This window comes from Rhineura floridana, chromosome 11 (assembly GCF_030035675.1).
Source record: "Rhineura floridana isolate rRhiFlo1 chromosome 11, rRhiFlo1.hap2, whole genome shotgun sequence".
NCBI lineage: Eukaryota > Metazoa > Chordata > Lepidosauria > Squamata > Rhineuridae > Rhineura > Rhineura floridana.
The window spans coordinates 30,713,061-30,732,966 of record NC_084490.1 but is presented as its reverse complement, the minus strand read 5'-3'; the positions used below and the strand labels follow the sequence as shown (position 1 = coordinate 30,732,966).

Genomic DNA, 19,906 nt, shown 5'->3' with positions numbered 1-19,906 from the left:
GACCAAGGCAGTTTCAGTGCCATGGCTAGGCCTGAAGCCGGACTGGAACCATACCAAGTAATCAGATTCTTCCAAGCATGTTGGAAGCTGGACTGCCACCACCTTCCCAAGCACCTTGACCAAAAAGGGGATATATTGCCATTGGCTGATTGTTATTGAACGCTTCTGGGTCTAGGGAGGTCCTCTGAAAGAGGGGGAACACCACAGCCAGAGAAGGAAGTAATCACTCCCAAGACTCACCCATTCAATCCCCTATAGCTACCTATAAGAAACCATATATGCAATTGTACTTTATTTGTATCCATTATAAAAGAAAGAAAATTAAAAAGAGGGTGAAGATGAACAAATAAAGATGAATGACATGGAGAAAAATCTGAATGGGTGAGTGAGAAATCTGTGTGACATAATTCCAAATATTGAAATAGTTCTAGTGCAAGGTTGCCACTCTGGGCTCCTGGGAAGAAGGGTGGGATATAAATTTAATAAATAAATAAATACAAATAAGGTTAAATATTGCAGGACCAACCATTCAAATGCAGTAGAATCCAATTTTCAAAGAAGTCTAAATACTGTTTTAGAGGCATCTCCAACATCTAATAAATTCCACAAAGCAGTCTTGATCTCTTTGTTTCTCATGCAGTAGATAAATGGGTTCAGCATGGGAGGAATTATGGTATATATTATGGTAAAAGGTATATCTAGATCTGAAGGAGCATCAGTGGGAGGCCTTACATAGGCAAAGAGTCCAGTGAACATAAGCACCGAGACAACAGTGAGGTGGGGCAGGCAAGTGGAGAAAGCTTTTTTCTTGCCATGAGCAGAAGGAATTCTGAACACTGTAGAAAAGATGTGCATGTATGTTATGATGATGAAACTGAAGCATCCTAGTCCAATAAAACATGATAGAACAATAAGCCCAATTTCAACTAAGTAAAAGTCAGAGCAGGAGAGCTTCAGTAACTTTGGAATTTCACAGAAGAACTGGCTGACAACATTAGAACAGAATGTATTTGCAAAAGTGCCACAAGTGTGTAACAGGGCATAAAGAAGACTAGTAAACCACACAATGGCTGCCATCTGAAGGCAGGCTCCTCTGTGCATAATTGTCTCATATTGTAATGGGTTGCAGATGGCAACATAGCGATCATGTGCCATTACAGTTAGAAGGAAAAAATCTGATGCCACAAAGAAGAAATAAAAGAAAACTTGAGCTACACATTCAGAATAAGAAATTGACCAAGTGTTCATAATGGAATTGGTCATAGATTTAGGTACGATGACAGAAACAATGCCTAAGTCCATCAGGGCCAAGTTTGTTAGGAAAAAGTACATTGGAGTATGAAGGTGATGATCAAAGGCTACTGCGGCAATGATGAGAAGATTCCCAGTGATGGTTGTCAGGTACAATGCTAGAAACAGAAAGAGGTATAAGATCTGTAGTTCTCGTACTTCCGAGAATTGCCGTAGCAGAAATGTAGACACAGAAGTAAAATTGTTCATTTTGTATTCAGTATTTGTTTGCTATCTGTAGAAAAGGAGAAGTTATGTTGATTGAAACATGATTCATCAATTATAACAATAAAATATATTTATTTATTATTTGATTTATTATTTGATTTATATCCCACGCTTCCTCCAAGCAGGAGCCCAGCTATTCCTTCACTAAACCAATAGACGGCAAACAATTATGATTAGCACAGATGCTGAAATAATAAATTTGTCAGCTGAAATTTTTATTGTCGTTATGTGCCTTCAAGTCAACTGATGTCAAACTAACAAATATACATATATTTTATAATACAAGGTAAGATTGATTATGAGGTAACTTACATTTTCTATTCCTGCATAGTCTTCCTCATGGATAGCAAACTCCAGATGTTGTTGGACTACAACTCCCATCAGCTGCAGTCAGGATGATCAGAGATGGTGGCAACTGTAATCCAATAACATCTGGAGAACACGACATTGCCTACCCCTTTCCTGCATTGTTTCAGTGGGGAGGGATTCTTAGTAAACATGCTAATAAACATATGAGGTGGTCAAGTCGCTTTCTAACCATTTTCTTTACCTTGGGAAGAAAGCTCTCATTGATGTCACTTGGAAATGCATTTCAAATAGAAACTGCAGCTGCATAGCTGTGGTTTTTTTTTTTTTTCAATAATTTTTATTCAGATTTTCATAAAACATACAAAACAAAATCATAAAACATTCAAAGACAAAAAACAAAATCAAAAATAGTTAAACAAAAAGAAAAAAAGAAAAAAAAAACAAAAATAAAAAATAAAGAATAAAATATTGACTTCCCATTTGTCAAAGATCAAATCAGTTATAAGTCTATAATATATAACAATCCTGTCTCTTAAGTCATATTATAAAATCACTTTCCTCCAGTAGTTATCTTACTTAATCATCAAATCTCATAAACATTACTTTATTCTTTCCACAAAAAGTCAAAGAGAGGTTTCAATTCTTTAAGAAATATATCTATCAATTTTTTTTTCCAGATAAGCATATCGATTAATCCATCTCATTACTAATTATGATAATCTTATTGTCATAACCATAGTCAAAATAAACATTTCAATTAATCCATCACATCAGAATCTGTTAGGTTCAGTAATTTCAGTAGCCATTGTTCTATTATCTCTATTAGTTCCATTTTCCATCTTCCATCTTCAGTAGTCTTGTTGAGTCCAGTAATTTCAATATCCAATCTTCCATTATCAGTATTCCATAATAATCTTGCTGTCAAAGCCATAGTCATATAGTAAGAGTCTGATGGGAATTACCTCTATCCCAAATATTTTCTTGCCATCCATTCTGAATAGGTTGCTGAAATACTGCTGTAAAATCATATCTCTGTTCTTTTTTTCAAAATACACTGGGTCATCTCTTAAAAGTTTTTCCATTGTCACATGGCTGCAGTTAATTCCATAGATTTTCTCTATATTGGGCTCCATCACATCATTCCAGTCCAGAAGATAATCCATGCCATTGATAACTTTATCTCTAGAATCTTCATTAATTTCTTCAGAGATAACATTGAGTTCCAAACAATAGATTTTATTTCTAAAGTCCATAGACTCCAAATCTTGTTCCTGTTCCACGTTTGTTCCAATCTCCGGGATCTCCTCTCTCACAGGGACCCCTATTCCAGTCTCCAGGGTCTCCTCTCTCACAGGGACCCCTGTTCCAATCTCCGGGGTCTCCTCTCTCACAGGGACCCCTTCCAGGGTCACCTCTCTCACAGGGACCCTTATATCTTTAATCTCCTGCTTCATTTTACTCAATTCAATTTTCGTTATCTCAATCTCATCCATTATTTTCTGAAACATAGTTATTTCCAGATTCTCAGCCACTTTCTTAATTGCCATTTTAAAAGAAAAATATAGGAAAACCACTTCTTATTTCAGCAACAATTGGGTTAATACTCCAAACTTGGTGACATCACAGTATAAACAGAGCAGACAGCCTTATCTCTCCAATAGTTAAGTAAACAAAATGCAGTTCCCAGGATCGAAACAATTAATGGCAATCGTCAAGAAACAGATTCGTCAAAATAAAATAGACCAAAAAGAGAGTAGTCTCAAAACAGTATAATATTTTTCAAAATAAAAATCTGGAATAGAAATCCCTCTTCTGTGTATATCTTTAGAATGCAAATCCAGGACAGCTTTTTGCAACAAAAACAGAGATAAGCTATTAATTAGTGCGTAGCAGAGAGAAGTTACGGCTCCCCAGTGAGATGTCAAAAACCGATCAATCTGGCAAATCTCTTTTAAACAGCAACAATTTAAGTCAAGTAAAAGAAAAATATAGAAAGAAGGGTGCTTGCCTGTTAGTGCGTTCTCTCTTAGAAGATAAGATGAACGTTCGCTTTAACAGATAGAGCTTGCTGTTGAAAATCCGTCCCACCTTCGTCGGCTGGACCTCGTCCCATAAATTAATGAGATCTGGTCGTCCCAACAAAAATAGGCTTTGAGGTTAATCTCTTCGTTTCTCCCTACCCGGGAGAAGTTTAATCAGTCAAAAAAAAAAGAAAAAACTGACTGATATATCTGAATAAGCTTCTTTTGAGGCAGGAGCCCGTCTCAAAAGCAGGCACAGGCTAAGTCACCCTTCCCGGAAGGAGCTGCATAGCTGTGGTTTCAGGCAGAACTGCCAACTGAAAAATATGTTGTGTCTGCTCCCTAATGCAGTACCTGATTGGGCCAAATTATTAATTAAACACCTGTCACAAGTGAACCATTCTATACCATTCCTGACAGGCTAAGATTCCTGATGTCATGGGAGTAGAGGTGCCTTCAATTAGTCAGTTGTAATGATGATCAATAAACTGCTACAGCAAAGAATGCCAGAGCAAATATGTTACAAGGTCACAGATGTCTTCTCAGGATGGGCACTACCCCCATGGATGGGTCCCAGAGAAACAATCCCACAGAATCCCAGAGAAATATTTCTTCATTTGACATGTATCTTAGCTGACTCCCACAAAAATGCCTTTCATGTTTTAGGCTAGTTAATGCCAAAGGGGACTGGCTTTTGCTATGGCATGCACATGTAATTTGCTTTTGTGTTAGCTGTGCCAGCCAAATGGGGGCACATAGGGGCTTTTTTTTTACCAGGGCTGTACACAGCTTCTCAATCTGCCATGTGGTTCTGATGTGTAGGCCCCAGTCTTTCATGTCCTGACCCAAGGAACAGACGTCCCAACCTTGGTACATCTCCAAAGAAATTCAGGAGGTGGGTCTAAGTATTTTTTAAACCCTATTTGAAGTATATGGTCAGGAGGGGTCAGGGGAGGAAGGATATGTTTTGTATCTTTCCTCCCCCTCCCCCAATTGAAAGCAGGAAGATACCATCATGTGGGATGCTACTCATTTGTGGTTTGGATGACAAGAAAATGATGATGTGTGATAGACATTAACTATCTGTATCAGGTTTATTTGCGTGTTCATCTCCTGATGGTTGCAACAAAAGGTGACTATTTGCATGTCAGAATTCATTGATCTCCCAATAGCTTACATATCACCTCACACACAGTACTAGTCTATCTGAAGGCAGTTCAAAGAAACATAGGAACCTGCCTTATACAACTTCAGACCATTGGTACGACTACCTTAATGGTTTCTACTCTGGCTAGCCATGTTTTTCAGGATTTCAGGCAGGAGTCTTTCCCAGTCCTACCTGGAGACACTAAGAACTGATCGTGGGATATGCCACCAAGTTATGACCCTTCTCCATGACTATCTTTCCTAGTATTGTTTTCTCTGTCAGGGGAATAGGAGTCTCCTCTCAGCATCCTTCACAAACTACACTTCACAGGATTCTTTGGGGGAAGCCATGACTGTCTCAAGTGAAATCAAAGTCTGGTGTGGGTGTGGCCCCATGATTAGGCAAGCCAAGCAGATGTGAGTCTGGCTTTTAGAACACTGACAGTTGGTTCTTACTGAGCATGCCCGACATTATCATGAGTTCAAGCCAAAATCTCTTAAATTAATCAAAAATCAGTCAGGTGTTTTGTTAACTTTTAAACTGCAGAAGATGAATGTCAGACTATGGGGCAAGGTCAGTAATAGAATTACAGGTACTCTGTGAACATGGCTGATTTTAATGAATTTCAACAAATTATGAGCTCTGACAGAAAAAGGTCCAAAGGGGGTCTGTTTTTTCCTCTGTTTTTACACTTAGAACTGTCCATTCTCTCTGACTTTTTTGTGTATCACCATGAAAATTTAGAGGGTTGTTAAGCAAGTGTTTCTGAGTTCAGGACTATGTGTTTTGTAAGATTTTGTTTTGAAATGTGCTTATGGGAAGTATCAGAATGGCATGTGGGGGTATTTTCAATTTAACATTGCGGAATGAGAAAACTCCACACTGGCTATATTCTCATATTATGGAAGAGGAGCAGCATAGTTGATCACTATGCTCTGCAGGTGAGAGCCTCCTGCAGTCATTGTCTTATCAGGAGGTCCATTATGTGCAACGTAGTAGATGGACCATTAGTGTAGTGGCACTTACCCTTTGGAATTCCCTCCCTTTAAATTTTAGAGAGGCACCATCTTTTTGGTGTCTACTGAAGACCTTCTTTCAAAAAGCCATTTAGTTAGAAACATTATCCCAGTCTGTGTTGGTATTGGAAATACTTTTTAAGATGCTTTTAAAGCTTTTTTTAAAAGATGCTATTATATATCTTTGTTTTAATGTGTTTTTAAAGATGTTTTTTGTTTAAATCTATTTAAAAGCCTTTTAATGATATTTTAAAGTATTTGATGTTTTTGTTTTCCACTCTGGAACCCTAGTGAGAGGAAGGGTGGGATATAAATTTAATAAACAAACAAATAAATAAATAATATTTGGCATAGGTTCATTCTTCCATCATCACACACATGCAGCACCATTGAATAAACAGTAATTTGCAGAGCGTTAGTGGGATACAATAATTCTTGCATTGGTTTGTACTATAGTATTATACTGTTCATGTTAATATATGAGACCATTTGAAAATAGATATGTGACAGGAAAAGAAATAGCTGACAAACACATCTCCTCTTAAATAGCTTTGTTTTGTTTGTTTTTAAAGTTGTTTTGTTTTTAGTGTATTTTAAGGTCTGTTTTTATGATGTTTTAAAGTTTTTAGCATTTTTGTTTGCCGCCCTCTGCTCCTGCTGGGAGGAAAGGTGGGATATAAATCAAATCATCACCACCACCACCACCACCACCACCACCACCACCGTCGTCGTCGTCGTAGTCACCGTCGTCGTCATCATCATCATCATCATGTAGATTGAACCAAAATAATAAGAAGCAACCGAATCCCCTTAAAAGTTTTGGACTACCTTTAATTGTAAGATCCAATTTCTCTTCCAGCTGCTTTAAGGGTTCAGTGTATTGATGAGGTGCAAGTTCATGCATCCTCGTAACCAGGCATTTTCTATTATTCTCTGGCACTTAACACAGTAGATGCAGATGTAGATTTTGCCTTTTAAGATTGCATATGTAAAGATGATAATTGCCAAATATTGCATCAGGAAATAGTGACAGCATGAATGGGAAGGAGAGTTATTAAAGTATGTTTGGGCTTTGGGGATCTTACTCCTAAGAGTCTGGTACACCTGATTAGAAAATGCAGTTGGAAACCTCCTGAGCTCTGTGTTGCTTCTTCTCATTTCTAGGAAACATAAATAATTAGTGCCTACAGTATGCATCCTCTCAATGCATGAAAAACAGTCACATTTGTGGGTGAAATCTGTGTATAACATTTTCTCAAATATCCAAGTACAGTTGCCAAATCATTTAGTGTTGAGGTACCAGGATAGTCTGGGTGGGGGAACCCCCTATATGAAAGAATGGGATAGAGCACGATATCTGAACTTTGAACCAGAAGGGGCCCTTTGACTGTACCGAGTGCATTTGAAGAAAATCCTTGGCTTCTAAATGGTGATGGAAGATTGTGGATGGAATAGCACCCTCCATTTTAAATTTATGCATGAAAACCAGACTTGCTTTGTATGCCAGCAGAACACTCACATAGTAATCAAGATGTGATGTCTTTTTAGTATCCTTCATTGTAGTATCATCCAGATACCAATACTGAGAGGCCTGCACCCTGTATTACTACTTCACACACATATTCACCTGGCCCCATTGCCCTCCCTACATCAAGAGAGTTAGGCAGGAGCCAGTTCAATCAACACAAGGAGTTATGAAACTGATTGTATTGCATCTCTTGTCAAAATATCATCCAGTGGTACTCCCTACCCTGCTGTGGGCTTACACCAACCCAGCTAGGCTACTGTCTGTCACCATTTTGATTTTCTCACAATAATCTAGTAGGAGTATTCTGTTGGAAATTTCACCTCAATCAGTGTGTTGTGTTGCTCTTGCTCTGAATCTAAAACCATTGGGGGCAATAAATATAGTCAGTCAGTTGAAAGGGCCCCTGCTTGAATTATCTCCTTGTTACTTTCCTGACGTTTAAGCTTACCTTTGATTTGTTAGCCATCGAGCCTGTCTTAAACAGTTTCAACTCATTTCACTGTTATTTTAGGCATGACATGAAAGTTTCCTTTACAATGTGGGAGGCCATGTTGTTCTCCTGCTCCAGTTTGGTCCATTGAGCTATTTCTTGCATCTTTGTATGTATGTATGTATTCATGCATTAAATTTATATCCCTCCCTTCCTTCAAAAGGAGCCAAGGATGGCAAGAACTAGCAATAAAAAGCTAGCAATAAAAAAATTAAACAAACTGAAAACTATCTAGAAAGAGTTCCAATGCAAATGCAGACTGGGAAAGACCTGTTTTCATTTCTGCAGCACTGTACATTGTGCACATATGCGTACTAGGTAGCCGACAGCTTGGCCTCCTGTCATGAAAACAAGTTTCTACAGGCTGTTTGTGGGAAACAGAAGGAGAGGAAATGGAAGAGGCAATTCTAAGAAGAGGACTCAGAGTGGCTTCTTTCATATGCTACCAAGCCTGCTTCTTTTCTCTGAGTGATACTAGTTGTCTGACAGTGCTGGGACAGCAAAGTGGCCCATCACAATGACTATGATGGCAGTCTGGCCACCATCTGGTTTTCCCACCAGCAGAAGCCAACGCAGCTGTTCTAAACATGGTAGTCTAGCAGCAGCTTGACTCAAGTATGATTGTCCAAAATCTGGCAATACCTTCCTGCTTGGCTCATGCTAATAATTACTCTGTTTCAGTGCTGCTTAGCTCAGAAAAGAAAAGAGAGTGATCAGTTGCAGCTTTTAAACAAAGTGTTTATGAGGGAGACTATGGTTTGTTCTCATGAGAATGAATGAGAGAAGTTGGGTGACTGGGTGTATGAATGAACAGGAAAGGTGGTGGAATGTGTGGGAATTTGAAATTAAGAAAGGAACATTAAAAGATAAAAATAATTGGCTGGATCAGGCCAGTGGCCCATCTAGTCCAGCATCCTGTTCTCACAGTGGCCAACCAGGTAATCAATAAGCAGGACCTGAGTCCTCTCAGCACTCTCCCTTCCTGCATTTCCCAGCAATTGGTATTCAGAAGCATACTGCCTGCAACAGTGGAGGTAGACCATAGCCATCAGGATTAGTAGTCACTGATAGCTTTATCCCCCTGCATTGCTCTAATTCACTTTTAAAGCCATGCAAGTTAGTGCCCATCACTGCCTCTTGTGGAATCAAATTCCATTGTTTAACTATGTGTTGTATATAGAAGTACTTTAGTTTCTCTGAATCTTCGAACATTAGCTTCATTGCATGTCCTCAAGTTCTAGCATTATGAGAGAGATAGAATTTGTTTCTCTATCCCGTTTCTTGGGGGAAATGGCCTGAAAGCAGTGACTGTGATGGCAGTCTGGCCTCCCTCTGCTACTCCTGACCGGGAGAACCCAACAGGACTCTTCTAATATGGTGGCCAACAACAGCTGGCTCAAACATAGGTATCCCAAATTTGGTAATACTTGTCTGCTAGGCTTATGCTAGCTCTTGCTCTATTATCAGTGCTGCATAGCCCAGAAAAGAGAGAGTGAACAGTGATAGCTACCAAGTAAAAAGTATTTATGAGGGAGACTAGGATTTGTGTGCATGAAAGAGACAGTGGGTGAATAAACACGTGTGCATGTCAGGTCCTAAGCTATGCCTCATATCAATCAGTTTCAGGAATATGGTTTTTTATTAAGACTTTACATAAGAAAATCAAGAAAATAATAGGTTGCACTGAATGCAAAAGATAGCAATAACTGTCAGCTGATCCTAGAAATGTGGGAGAAATTATTATTTATTTTATTTATTATTTTATTTTATTAAATTTATATAACGCCCCATAGCCGAAGCGCTCTGGGCGGTTCACAACAATCAAACATCAATACAAAAACCACAAATTTAAACAATTTAAAAACAATTTTAAAATTTGTAAATTCTTAGAAAAATTAAAAACAATTTTAACACATACTAAAATGCCTGGGAGAAGAGGAAAGTTTTAACCTGGCTCCAAAAATATAGTATTGTTGGCGCCAGGCATACCTCCTCAGGAAGATTGTTCCATAATTCGGGGGCCACCACTGAAAAGCCCCTTTTTCTTGTTACTACCCTCCGAGCTTCCCTATGAGTAGGCACCCAGAGGAGGGTCTTCGATGTTGAGAGTAGTGTACGGGTAGGTTCATATCGGGGAAGGCGTTCCGTCAGGTATTCTGGTCCCGAGCCGTATAAGGCTTTATAGGTTAACATCAGCTGAATCGGGCCCGGAAACATATAGGCAGCCAATGAAAGCGGGCCAGAATCGGTGTTATATGTTTGGACCGCCGGGTTCCTGTTATCAATCTGGCCGCTGCTTTTTGCACGAGCTGCAGTTTCCGAACCGTCTTCAAAGGCAGCCCCACATAGAGCGCATTGCAGTAATCTAATTTAGAGGTTACCAGAGCATAAACAACTGAAGCGAGGTTCTCTCTGTCCAGATAGGGACATAGCTGGGCCACCAACCGAAGTTGGTAAAAAGCACTCCGTGCCACCGAGGCTACCTGTGCCTCAAGTGACAGGGATGGTTCTAAAAGAACTCCCAAGCTATGAACCTGCTCCTACAGGGGGAGTGCAACCCCATCCAGAACGGGTCGAACATCCGCCATCCGGTCAGGAGACCCCCCCACTAACAGCATCTCAGTCTTGTCGGGATTGAGCCTCAGTTTGTTAGCTCTCATCCAGTCCATTGTCGCAGCCAGGCACTGGTTGAGCACATTGACAGCCTCACCTGAAAAAGATGAAAAAGAGAAGTAGAGCTGCGTGTCATCAGCATACTGATGGCAACACACCCCAAAACTTCTGATGACCGCACCCCTCGGCTTCATGTAGATATTAAAAAGCATGCGGGACAGAACTGACCCCTGCGGAACTCCATACTGGAGAGTCCAGGGTGTCGAGCAATGCTCCCCAAGCACTACCTTCTGGAGACGTCCCGCCAAGTAGGAGCGGAACCACTACCAAGCAGTGCCGCCAACTCCCAAATCAGCGAGTCTCCCCAGAAGGATACCATGGTCGATGGTATCGAAAGCCACTGAGAGATCAAGGAGAATCAACAGAGTCACACTCCCCCTGTCTTTCTCCCGACAAAGGTCATCATACAGGGCGACCAAGACTGTCTCCGTACCAAAACCAGGCCTGAAGCCCGACTGAAATGGATCCAGATAATCGGTCTCATCCAAGAGTGTCTGGAGCTGGCCGGCAACCACTCGTTCCAGGACCTAGCCCAGGAATGGAACATTTGCTACCGGCCTGTAATTATTAAGATTTTCTGGGTCTAGGGACGGGTTCTTCAGAAGTGGTCTTACTACCGCCTCTTTCAGGCAGCCAGGGACCACTCCCTCTCGCAATGAGGCATTAATCACTTCCCTGGCCCAGCCGGCTGTTCCAGTCCTGCTAGCTTTTATTAGCCAAGAGGGGCAAGGATCCAACCTAGAAGTGGTTGCACGGACCAGTCCAAGCACCTTGTCAATGTCCTCAAGCTGTACCAACTGAAACTCATCCAAGAAATCAGGACAAGGACAAGCTCTGGATACCTCATTCGATTCAACTGCTATAACATTGGAGTCTAAGTCCTGGCGGATGCAAAAGATTTTATCCTGGAAGTGCCTAGCAAATTCATTGCAGCGGGCCACAGATGGTTCCACCGTGTCCCTAGGGCCAGAATGCAGTAGTCCTTGGACAATTTTGAAAAGCTCCGCCAGGCGGGAAATGGATGATGTAATAGTGGCAGCAAAATAATGCTTTTTTGCTGCCCTCACTGCCCCTAAGTACAACTTAGTGTAGGCACTTACCAGTGCATGATTGCATCCATCAGGAGTTCTCATCCATCTGCACTCAAGCCGTCTCCTAGACTGTTTCATCGCTCTCAGCTCCAGAGTATACCATGGAGCTGTATGAGCTCTACACAGGAGAGGGCGCGCAGGAGCGATCATGTCAACTGCCCGGGTCATTTCTGTATTCCACAGTTCAACCAGGGTTTCGACAGGAGCGCCAGCCCTATCAGCCGGAAAACTCCCCAGAGCCCTTTGAAAATCATCAGGAATCATCAGTCTCTGGGGGCAGACCATCTTAATAGGTCCCCCACCCTTGCAGAGGGGAAAAGCCGCTGTAAGTCTAAACCTCAACAAGAGGTGATCTGTCCATGACAGAGGGACTGATGTAAAACTCCCAACATTCAGATCACCATCCCCATGTCCAGTTGCGAAAACCAAATCAAGAGTATGTCCTGCTACATGCATTGGGCCAATAGCATATTGTGACAGCCCCATGGTTGTCATGGAAACCATGAAGTCCTGAGCCGCCCCAGATAAGATGGCCTCGGCATGGATGTTGACATCCCCCAGCACTAACAGTCTGGGGGATCTCAACAATACATCCGAGACCACCCCCGCCCCTTGAGGGCACCCTCCGCATCGCACCTCCAGAACCAAAGCCAAAAAGACGAAGCGGGCGGGGCACACAAGACAAGCGACCGCAAGCAACCGCAAGCAGCAGGACAAGTAGCCGCAAGAGGCACAGGGAAGTGGCAAGGCCACCCTCTCCCCTGCAGCCTGCAATATTGCAATAGATGGCAAGCGGATGACAAGCGGCCGTGATGGCAGATTGGTTGGTCGTCGTGATCCTAAAAAAAAAAGTGGTGGCGGCGGCGGCGATGCAGGAAGCAAGGGAGAGCAGCACAGTCTGGTAGTCTGGCAGCAAAGCCCTACCTGCCCTTTCTTAATCACAGACTGATCCAAGAAATTCATGCCACTTTTGCCCACAACCGGGATGTCCTCAGCGCTGTAGTAGTAACCAAAGCAAGTGAAAAACCCCAACCACACACATGCACTCTCAGCCAGCAAGCATCGTACCTCTCATTCAACCATCTCCTGGACCTCACCCTACCACCAACTAAGGCACACCTGTCCAAGCAAACATTTTCTCCTGGGTTTCAAAAATAATTAAAACACTGCAAATGCAGCAAAGTAGCCAAGAAGGGCAGCAGAGGCCACTTCACGTGCCAAGTGCAAACACAGTATTCATACACATACAGACACACACACACACACACATGTCATCTTCTCTCATCCCCACAGTACTTCATCTCCATTCTGCTGCTGCCTCCTTCTCTTCCTTCATCCTAGAGTTGCCAGGTCAGAAGCATCTCAAACCCTCCAATTTTGGGGGCAGGCCCTAATGATGTCATGGATGGGTCCTAATGATGTCATGGGATGGGCCCTAGTGTGGTTTCCTCCTCCCTCCCCCGATGGGATGCAGGCAGTCCCAAAGCCAGGACTGCAACAACAGCCCCAAATCTCCTTTCCCAGAGTCTTCCTTGACTCCAGGGATTGCTGGTTGGGTGACAGTGGCTGTGAAGTATCAGGCAGCCTGCGTGAAGACAGTTTGTCAGCTGCAGACAAGCTCGTGGTATGTCTATTTAGAAGTAAGCCCTATTAACTTCAATGGGACTTATACCTAGGAAAGTGTCTTTCAGATAGCAGCCTAACTCCACCATGCTCTAAGTACTTTTCACTAATGCTGTAAAATGGATCAGGCATTACACAAGCCCCTTTAATACTCTGGAGTAGTTACTGACGAACAGGTACACACTGGATCATGTTGCACAGAACATTGCCTTGCATAAGGATCCATCCTTGCAGTGCCACTTTATGCATATTTACTCAGAAGTAAGTCCCACTTGTATTAGGCTAGGCCCTAGTAGGTGCAATCTTGCAGCACAATCCTTGATAAGTTTACATGGACATAACTCTCACTGTGGTCACTCAAGCCTGTTTCCAAGTACGTGTGTGCATACGATTCTCATCCTAAAGATGTTTGCACCTCTATCCTTAAATCTGAAGTAAACCTGCCTGAACCTCATTGATTTCAGTAAGGTTTACTTTCAAGGTAAGGAAAGTGTACCACCAGACCAAGAAATATATCCCACTTATCTGTTTTTCAATGGCTGTTCAAAATGCAGTGCTTCTTTCTCCAGGAGAAAGGACCACTGAAGTTATCAGAGGTCCAAGAACTGCAGATTCTACATTTTGGCTGCCTGGCTGCCAGTCAGATTGCTAACCAACACTAAAAAACTCATGGCAGCCAGTCAGCCAAGGTCACAGAAATCTTCATGCAGCACAGCCTGACCCAGGGGCTACAGTTAGTGCAGAATTCTGTTGCACAATTGCTAACATGAGTAAGACCCTATGAGCACATAATACCTCTGCTCTGAAATCTGCACTGGTTGCTGATTTGATCCCAGGCCAAGTTCAAGGTGTGATTTCCACATTATGGGTTCCACATAGTACTTGTTCTACTGTTGTAGAAAATCCATCACTTTGTGTGGCAGTATCTATGCTTTGGAACCCCCTACCTATTTACAAAACAACTGCCCTCTTGAACACTCCAGTAAAAATTAAACTTTTTTGACTCCTTTTTTGACATCTCAGGTGTCAAAAGCCAGTGCAAATATGTGCATCTTCAGCATTCTCCTAAAACTGTATAGTAAAGTTACCAAACACACCTCTATGGGGAGATAGTCCCTCAACTTAGGGGCTGCCACAAAGAATGTCCTCTAATGGGGCTACCACCATCATCCCAAGATTCTGAGGGTGGTGGAACTACCAAAAGAGCCCCCTCTGCTGAACTGAACACCCAAGAGTGTCTATAGGGAAGGAAGCAGTCTTCCAGCTATTTGGGACCTAAGTCCTTTAGGGTTTTGGACACTAAAGAAAGTGTTTTGAATGGACCTTAAACTTCCTCATTAGCATAGCTCCCTAGAAATGCAAGTTCCCCTATTGCGAGTGCAGCAGGACCTTTTCTTGGAGTTATTTGCATGTCGCTCCTAAAGCATGTATAAATCTACCATTAACCCAATGACACACACAGAGAAAGTAAAATAAATAGTGGTTTTATTAAGAGAAGAAACAAGGAATAATATTGCAGTGTGCAATTACAGTTAATATTTGAACAGTGTCTAACTATTACTCTTTCATTCATTTTGTAGTGCTAGACAGACTAAACTAAAGAGACTAAACCCTATACACACTTTCACGTCAAACTCAGGAAAGAAAAAGGAAAGAGAAGGAAAGGAAAGGAAAGGAAAGAGACCCAGAAGTTGTGTATACCTTTCCTGGAGAGTTGCTGTGAGTCTAAGCCTGAAAGAGAAACTTTTGTATCTAGCCCAATGAGCCAAGGTTTCACCCTCGTGTAACCAGTGTTAGCTTTGAAAGATCTCACCCAAATCCTTAGCTCTGAAGCTCTGCAATCGTCCCAAAGATTCTGGGGAGCGTTGGTAAGAAAGGCAGCTGTTGGAGCCCTCCAGAAGAGAAACTGCTGACCCCTTCAACCCTCATGTTTTATAACTTTTCTAACTGAACTGACCTCTCTGAGAACCTGACCAGGAAGATGTGAACATGACAAATAAGAACAATGAAAGAGTTTAAGTGTACTGGTCAAGGAATCTGTTTTTTTCCAGAAACCATTACCTAATAAGTTCCCAGACAATCCTTCCAGGGGAGACCAATCCTACCCATAACAGGCCGACTCCCCACCTCTAGGACATGAGCATTCTGGACACAAAACACCTGTATCTTTTTAGGATTCAGCTTCAATTTACTGGCCCACATCTAGCCCATCCCTGCTTCTAAGCACCAGTTCAACATCTCAGCCACCTTTCCTGATTCAGATGGAATAGAGACGTAGAGCTGGGTTTCATCTGCATATTGATGACACCTCATTCCAAATCTCCTGATGACAACTCCTTGTAGCTTCAGATAAATGTTAAATAGCATGGGGAACAAGGTGAAACCCTGTAGAACACCACAGGACAGTTCCCATAGTACTGAACAAGAGCCTCCCATGAATATTTTTGGAAGAGGTTCCGGAGATATGAATAGAACCACTGAAGCAGAGTGTCTCTAACCCAATAGCCCTGAGATGCTTCAGAAGAATACCATGGCCAACAGTATCAAGAGCCACTAAGAGATCAAAAAGGTCAAGCAGGGTTGCATTCCCCCTATCTCTCTCTGACCAGGTGTTATCAACAAGGGTGACCAAGGCAGTTTCAGTGCCATGGCTAGGCCTGAAGCCGGACTGGAACCATACCAAGTAATCAGATTCTCCCAAGCATGTTGGAAGCTGGACTGCCACCACCTTCCCAAGCACCTTGACCAAAAAGGGGATATATTGCCATTGGCTGATTGTTATTGAACACTTCTGGGTCTAGGGAGATCCTCTGAAAGAGGGGGAACACCACAGCCAGAGAAGGAAGTAATCACTCCCGAGACTCACCCATACAATCCCCTATAGCTACCTATAAGAAACCATATATGCAATTGTACTTTATTTGTATCCATTATAAAAGAAAGAAAATTAAAAAGAGGGTGAAGATGAACAAATAAAGATGAATGACATGGAGAAAAATCTGAATGGGTGAGTGAGAAATCTGTGTGACATAATTCCAAATATTGAAATAGTTCTAGTACAAGGTTGCCACTCTGGGCTTCCCCCAGGCACCTGGTTGGCCACTGTGAGAACAGGATGCTGGACTAGATGGGCCACTGGCCTGATCCAGCAGGCTCTTCTTATGTTCTTATATTCTTATGTTCTAAGGGTGGGATATAAATTTAATTAATAAATAAATACAAATAAGGTTAAATATTGCAGGACCAACCATTCAAATGCAGTAGAATCCAATTCTCAAAGAAGTCTAAATACTGTTTTAGAGGCATCTCCAACATCTAATAAATTCCACAAAACAGTCTTGATCTCTTTGTTTCTCATGCAGTAGATAAATGGGTTCAGCATGGGAGGAATTATGGTATATATTATGGTAAAAGGTATATCTAGATCTGAAGGAGCATCAGTGGGAGGCCTTACATAGGCAAAGAGTTCAGTGAAGGTACGCACCGAGACAACAGTGAGGTGGGGCAGGCAAGTGGAGAAAGCTTTTTTCTTGCCATGAGCAGAAGGAATTCTGAACACTGTAGAAAAGATGTGCATGTATGTTATGATGATGAAACTGAAGCATCCTAGTCCAATAAAACATGATAGAACAATAAGCCCAATTTCAACTAAGTAAAAGTCAGAGCAGGAGAGCTTCAGTAACTTTGGAATTTCACAGAAGAACTGGCTGACAACATTAGAACAGAATGTATTTGCAAAAGTGCCACAAGTGTGTAACAGGGCATAAAGAAGACTAGTAAACCACACAATGGCTGCCATCTGAAGGCAGGCTCCTCTGTGCATAATTGTCTCATATTGTAATGGGTTGCAGATGGCAACATACCGGTCATGTGCCATTACAGTTAGAAGGAAAAAATCTGATGCTACAAAGAAGAAATAAAAGAAAACTTGAGCTACACATTCAGAATAAGAAATTGACCAAGTGTTCATAATGGAATTGGTCATAGATTTAGGTACGATGACAGAAACAATGCCTAAGTCCATCAGGGCCAGGTTTGTTAGGAAAAAGTACATTGGTGTATGAAGGTGATGATCAAAGGCTACTGCGGCAATGATGAGAAGATTCCCAGTGATGGTTGTCAGGTACAATGCTAGAAACAGAAAGAAGTATAAGATCTGTAGTTCCCGTACTTCCGAGAATTCCTGTAGCAGAAATGTAGACACAGAAGTAAAATTGTTCATTTTGTATTCAGTATTTGTTTGCTATCTGTAGAAAAAGAGAAGTTATGTTGATTGAAACATGATTCATCAATTATAACAATAAAATATATTTATTTATTATTTGATTTATTATTTGATTTATATCCCACGCTTCCTCCAAGCAGGAAGGGAGGTGGAGTTCGGATTAGTATTGAGTAAAACCATATGCTTATGTGCCTTAAGAAGAAATCTTGTTAATCTTGTTAGCTTTGTTATCTGTAATAAAAGTTAATTTGGTTTACCAAAGGCCTGATCCTTGGCTGGGGTTTCACAGACCAGAAGGGAGGGTAAGGTAATGACCAAGGCTGAAGGGGAACTGTAACAAATGGTGGCAGCGGTGAAGAGAATAACAATACCAGTATTCAGAGTCTCTGGGAGTACTAGTATTGGGACGTTACTGGTGGTTGCCTAGCAGGGGGATCTGTTGAGATCTGTGCTAGAGAGGGGAGAGAAATCATAAGAGAGAGCGGTCCGGACTGGTGGAGTCCCTGGTGGTGCCTAGAGACAGGCAGTAACTACGAGCAGGTAGGAACCTGACAGGGAGAGCCAGGGAAGGACGCCTCACAGGGGTCAGGGGAGGGAGGATATGTTTTGTATCTTTCCTCCCCCTCCCCCAATTGAAAGCAGGAAGATACCATCATGTGGGATGCTACTCATTTGTGATTTGGATGACAAGAAAATGATGATGTGTGATAGACGTTAACTATCTGTATCAGGTTTATTTGCGTGTTCATCTCCTGATGATTGCAACAAAAGGTGACTATTTGCAGGTCAGAATTCATTGATCTCCCAATAGCTTACATATCACCTCACACACAATACTAGTCTATCTGAAGGCAGTTCAAAGAAACATAGGAACCTGCCTTATACAACTTCAGACCATTGGTACAACTACCTTAATGGTTTCTACGCTGGCTAGCCATGTTTTTCAGGATTTCAGGCAGGAGTCTTTCCCAGTCCTACCTCGAGACACTAAGAACTGATCGTGGGATATGCCACCAAGTTATGACCCTTCTCCATGACTATCTTTCCTAGTATTGTTTTCTCTGTCAGGGGAATAGGAGTTTCCTCTCAGCACCCTTCACAAACTACACTTCACAGGATTCTTTGGGGGAAGCCATGACTGTCTCAAGTGAAATCAAAGTCTGGTGTGGGTGTGGCCCCATGATTAGGCAAGCCAAGCAGATGTGAGTCTGGCTTTTAGAACACTGACAGTTGGTTCTTACTGAGCATGCCTGACATTATCACTGAGTTCAAGCCAAAATCTCTTAAATTAATCAAAAATCAGTCAGGTGTTATGTTAACTTTTAAAGTGCAGAAGATGAAGGTCAAACTATGGGGCAAGGTCAGTAATAGAATTACAGGTACTCTGTGAACATGGCTGATTTTAATGAATTTCAACAAATTATGAGCTCTGACAGAAAAAGATCCAAAGAGGGTCTGTTTTTTCCTGTTTTTACACTTAGAACTGTCCATTCTCTCTGACTTTTTTGTGTATCACCATGAAAATTTAGAGGGTTGTTAAGCAAGTGTTTCTGAGTTCAGGACTATGTGTTTTGTAAGATTTTGTTTTGAAATGTGCTTATGGGAAGTATCAGAATGGCATGTGGGGGTATTTTCAATTTAACATTGCAGAATGAGAAAACTCCACACTGGCTATATTCTCATAATATGGAAGAGGAGCAGCATAGTTGATCACTATGCTCTGCAGGTGAGAGCCTCCTGCAGTCATTGTCTTATCAGGAGGTCCATTATGCGCAACGTAGTAGATGGACCATTAGTGTAGTGGCACTTACCCTTTGGAATTCCCTCCCTTTAAATTTTAGAGAGGCACCATCTTTTTGGCGCCTACTGAAGACCTTCTTCTTTCAACAAGCCATTTAGTTAGAAACATTATCCCAGTCTGTGTTGGTATTGGAAATACTTTTTAAGATGCTTTTAAAGCTTTTCTTAAAAGATGCTATTATATATCTTTGTTTTAATGTGTTTTTAAAGATGTTTTTTGTTTAAATCTATTTTCAAGCCTTTTAATGATATTTTAAACTATTTGATGTTTTTGTTTTCCACTCTGGAACCCTAGTGAGAGGAAGGGTGGGATATAAATTTAATAAACAAACAAATAAATAAATAATATTTGGCATAGGTTCATTCTTCCATCATCACACACATGCAGCACCATTGAATAAACAGTAATTTGCAGAGCGTTAGTGGGATACAATAATTCTTGCATTGGTTTGTACTATAGTATTA

At 41.6% G+C, this 19,906-nt stretch overlaps 1 protein-coding gene across 1 annotated transcript; it reads right to left on the bottom strand.

The window, feature by feature from the left end:
- Nucleotides 1-552: 552 nt before the first annotated feature.
- Nucleotides 553-1,500, bottom strand: LOC133367143 (olfactory receptor 14A16-like). Its single transcript, XM_061590974.1, has one exon. It carries the CDS (start codon nucleotides 1,498-1,500, stop codon nucleotides 553-555), a length of 948 nt encoding a protein of 315 aa, XP_061446958.1.
- Between the last annotated feature and the right edge of the window lie 18,406 nt (nucleotides 1,501-19,906).